At 34.8% G+C, this 3,717-nt stretch overlaps 1 protein-coding gene across 1 annotated transcript in view; it reads left to right on the top strand.

Annotated features, from left to right (window-relative positions):
- The window catches only part of Nup154 (nuclear pore complex protein Nup154), a 290,508-nt gene extending 288,130 nt beyond the window's left edge, over positions 1 to 2,378 (top strand). The window contains exon 10 of the mRNA XM_068349854.1: positions 2,355 to 2,378. Coding sequence (XP_068205955.1) covers positions 2,355 to 2,378 — 24 coding nt within the window. The remainder of the gene's footprint in view (positions 1 to 2,354) is intronic.
- The last annotated feature ends 1,339 nt before the right edge of the window (positions 2,379 to 3,717 follow it).

Below are 3,717 nucleotides of genomic sequence, written 5' to 3'. Positions count from 1 at the left end.
AAATATACGTATAAGTAAAATAATTCCTTACTTTAACTTGGAAATAATTATTTTAATAAAAACCTACGCGAGTAATTGCTCTTGAGTGATGTCTTTTTAAGAACGAGTTACAAAATTTATGCAATTTAATATCTTTCAATATTTTCTGAAGTAAAAAATTATTATATTTTTCTTTTTTTTTTTACAAAAAAAAAAAATGGGGTCTGTAGCCGACAGGTCTTCCCTCCTGCCTAATCTTACGCCCCTGCTCTAAAAAGAAAAGTATTTCATCAGATGGTCCTACATATATTACCTTATGCATCGGGAAATTGGAACCTTGCCAAAGCCTTAGAACAGTAACTAGTTACAGGAAGAAAATCTATAGATAGAGAGATAATATAATAATGGCAAGAGCATTAAGAGACAGAAAAAAGAGCAACATGTATTTGAGAGCAAACTAAAGTAAAGGATATTCTAACAGCATGTAAAAAATTTAAAACGACATGGGCAGGATGGACAAAAGTATAATAAAATAGATCCCTAGAAATTGAAAACTAAGGAAGAGAAGGCGAGCTTAGAATATCTGCTGGTACAGACTTCCATAGAAAGACAACAAACAAGATACAATTGGATTGACATGCCTGAGATAATTGTACTCTAGTGGTCTCTCATTGATGGATGGTGATGATGATGATGATGATATACTGATATATATATATATATATATATATATATATATATATATATATATATATATATATATATATATATATGCCTGTATGTATATATATATATATATATATATATATATATATATATATATATATATATATATACATATATATATATATATACAGTAAATATATAAATATTGCAAACGAGCCAAATATTTGAATACATTAATGTCTGGATTCTCTTACCGACCTCGAGATCAGACACTTGAGGCGAAGCCACTTAAAGACAATAGCATTTCATTGGCCGGAAATCAGACTCTGGTCCACGATGCTTAGAATTGAAATCAACCCATCTCCACCATCGTAGATAATCGTTTAATGATAAATTTGGCACATTTAAACGTGTCTTTTTATTTTCCAAATGAGCCATACATTGTGTCATGTTTGAGACAAAATACGCTGTTCTAATATTGTGCACATGCTTTGGAATATACTCGAAAACCCTAGTGTTAGATCTGATCCTCTTTTTATTTAGAGTAATTTTTGGCAACCTTACGCCATTAGGCCAACCACCCAAGCTTCCTGATCTCTGTTTTAGAATCTGGAAGTAGCTAATTCATATATAAGCTCCTCCGGGGTTCCATAGCGGCAGAAGATAGGCAGCCATCCTGTGAAAGAGCCAAAGTGTCTCCCTCACTCTCTCTCAGTACCTATGGTGTGTTCTCTCCAAAGTGATTCTGTGCCCCAAAGAAAATCGTGTGTTGAAACGATACGTAAGACGAAAAGGTGATTTTGATTTTGAGTTGTTGTGAGTGTTGGTATTTTGTAAATTCTTGTAACTGGCCGTGCGCAAGTAAATACGTGAAGTTAGCAAGTTTCTCAGTTATTTTAAGAGTTCTTTAAGAGTTTAAACATTGCAGTGTAATTATTTCTTTTGCCTTATTCTAAGGTTTTATGCATATATAATATTTCGAGTCAAGTGATTATAGAATTTTCAGAGTATAATTATTTCTTTTGTCTTAGTCTAATGTTTATTCAGATTTAATATTTCGAGTCAAGTGATGATAAAATTTTCAGAGCCTAACATTTTCGTCTTAATCTAAGTTTTTTTCAGACTTAATATTTCGAGTGATTTATTTTTGCTTTTATATAAACTCTTTCAAAGTGTTTTAATTTACATAGAATATATTTATTTTTGTAAAGAGTGCATTATTCCAATCACCGGTGTTTATTTCATATTTGTTTGTACCCGGTTATGAAACGTAGTACAATGTGGTTTTAAATGGTTCTTAATAATAATTACCCAGTATCGTTTTGAGCATACTTAAGAGACCTTTAGATATTCAGTGTTTTATATATTGCTAACTACAGAGTTATATAACTGTCTCGGAGCTCGGGTATTAATATTTTCAAGTGTAACAGATTTAATGTAAAAACAAACAGGTAAGTTTGGAACTCGAGAGGTTGCATAGCTTGCCAGTCTTAATATATATTAATATTATATGTTTGGATCCCAGACAAAGGACCATCTTATAATATGTTTTTTGGGCCCAGACCCAGGAACCACAGAGTATAATATATTTTTGCTGCCCAGACCCTTAGCATCGAGCGAGTCTGTTTTAAGTATTGGTGATAACAGGGCCATGTTTTGATTAAAGGTTTTGAACAATTTAGTATTAATAGGATTTTGTATATTGTTAGGATATATTTTTGGAGGGGTGTTAAATATTGTAAAAGTACAAGATGGCACAGTTTAATATCCAGGAGTTTTTGAATAACCCAAGTATTCAGAAATTGTCAGGAGCTAATGTAACTAAAGCTCAGCGGCTCTCTATTCTAATAGAAGGTGGTGGCTATGCAACGAGTGATATGATTAAAGCCAAAATCAAGTGTCTAGCCCTAGAAGTGTTGATAAACTCGGGAAAGTTTTCGGGAGAAAATGTTGTAGCAGCACGTGAACTGGTGGAGGAAGCTGAGGAAGAATTTATAGCGAAGGAAGTTTCATCTGACCTAGAAACTGAAGGGATAAAAGCATAAAAGGAGGTAGAGGCTAAGATTCAATATATTGCAGTGGAAGAGAATTTGGTTAAGCTCACGATGATGGCAGAACGAGAAGAAAGAGAGAGAAGATGTGAAGGACTGGCAGAAGAAGCACGACATGTGAGGGAATTGAAGCTGTCGAATCTCATGCAAGGCTGGCAACTCAGATGTTTGATGTGGCAAATGCACAGGTATTGATCCCAAACTTCGTAGAAGCTACGGACGAGCTCTTCGATCATTTTGAAACGTTCACATCATCCATGGAATGGCCAGAAGATAAATGGTCTTTATTAGTGCAGAGTGTATTGACTGGGAAAGGCCGCAGTGCTTATTTATCCTTATCTCATGACCAGAGAAAGGACTATCAAGAAGTGAAGAGGAGGCCGCTGCAAGTGTACCAGATGACCCCTAAATATTAAAGGGAAAATTTCCGAAGATTGTGGAAGGACGAGGAAATGACTTTCCTGGATTACGTTTATCAGATACAATGATGTTTTAAAAGATGGATAAAGGCTGCTAATGTGAAGAAGATGGCTGATTTAGAAGAATTGATTGTACTAGAACACTATCTACGAGGAATTCCTGAACATGTTCGAACGTACTTGTGAGAGAGAGAGGTGAAGAAACTTGATAAAGCACTTCGTTGAGAGAAGATTATAATATTATCATTCGTAAACCCTCCTCGGGCATGAAGTCTCAAACGCCGTTATGACCAAGTGTCAAGTATTCGCTGAACCATGGAAACCAGTTCAGTAATAACTACATGAACAAGTTCACCAGTTACAGAGGAAGTAGCACTGGTACTGTTCCTAAGCAGAATTTGATAGTTCCACAGTAACAATCGTAGAATCATCTTCATTCAAGTATCGGGAAAGGCGTGGAGAAGGTTAATATTGTCGGTTTTAAGTGTGGCAAGAGAGCCCATATCAGTAAGGAATGTTGGTCAAACCAACCGAAAAAGTGACCCAATTGTTTAAGGATAACTCGACTTGACAGAATGCAAAGATGAAGAAAAAACCAGGAA

The sequence above is a fragment of the Palaemon carinicauda genome, chromosome 2 (genome assembly GCF_036898095.1).
Source record: "Palaemon carinicauda isolate YSFRI2023 chromosome 2, ASM3689809v2, whole genome shotgun sequence".
In the NCBI taxonomy this organism is placed as follows: Eukaryota; Metazoa; Arthropoda; class Malacostraca; order Decapoda; family Palaemonidae; genus Palaemon; species Palaemon carinicauda.
Note: the sequence above shows the minus strand (reverse complement) of the source record. Positions and strands in the feature narration are given on the sequence as shown.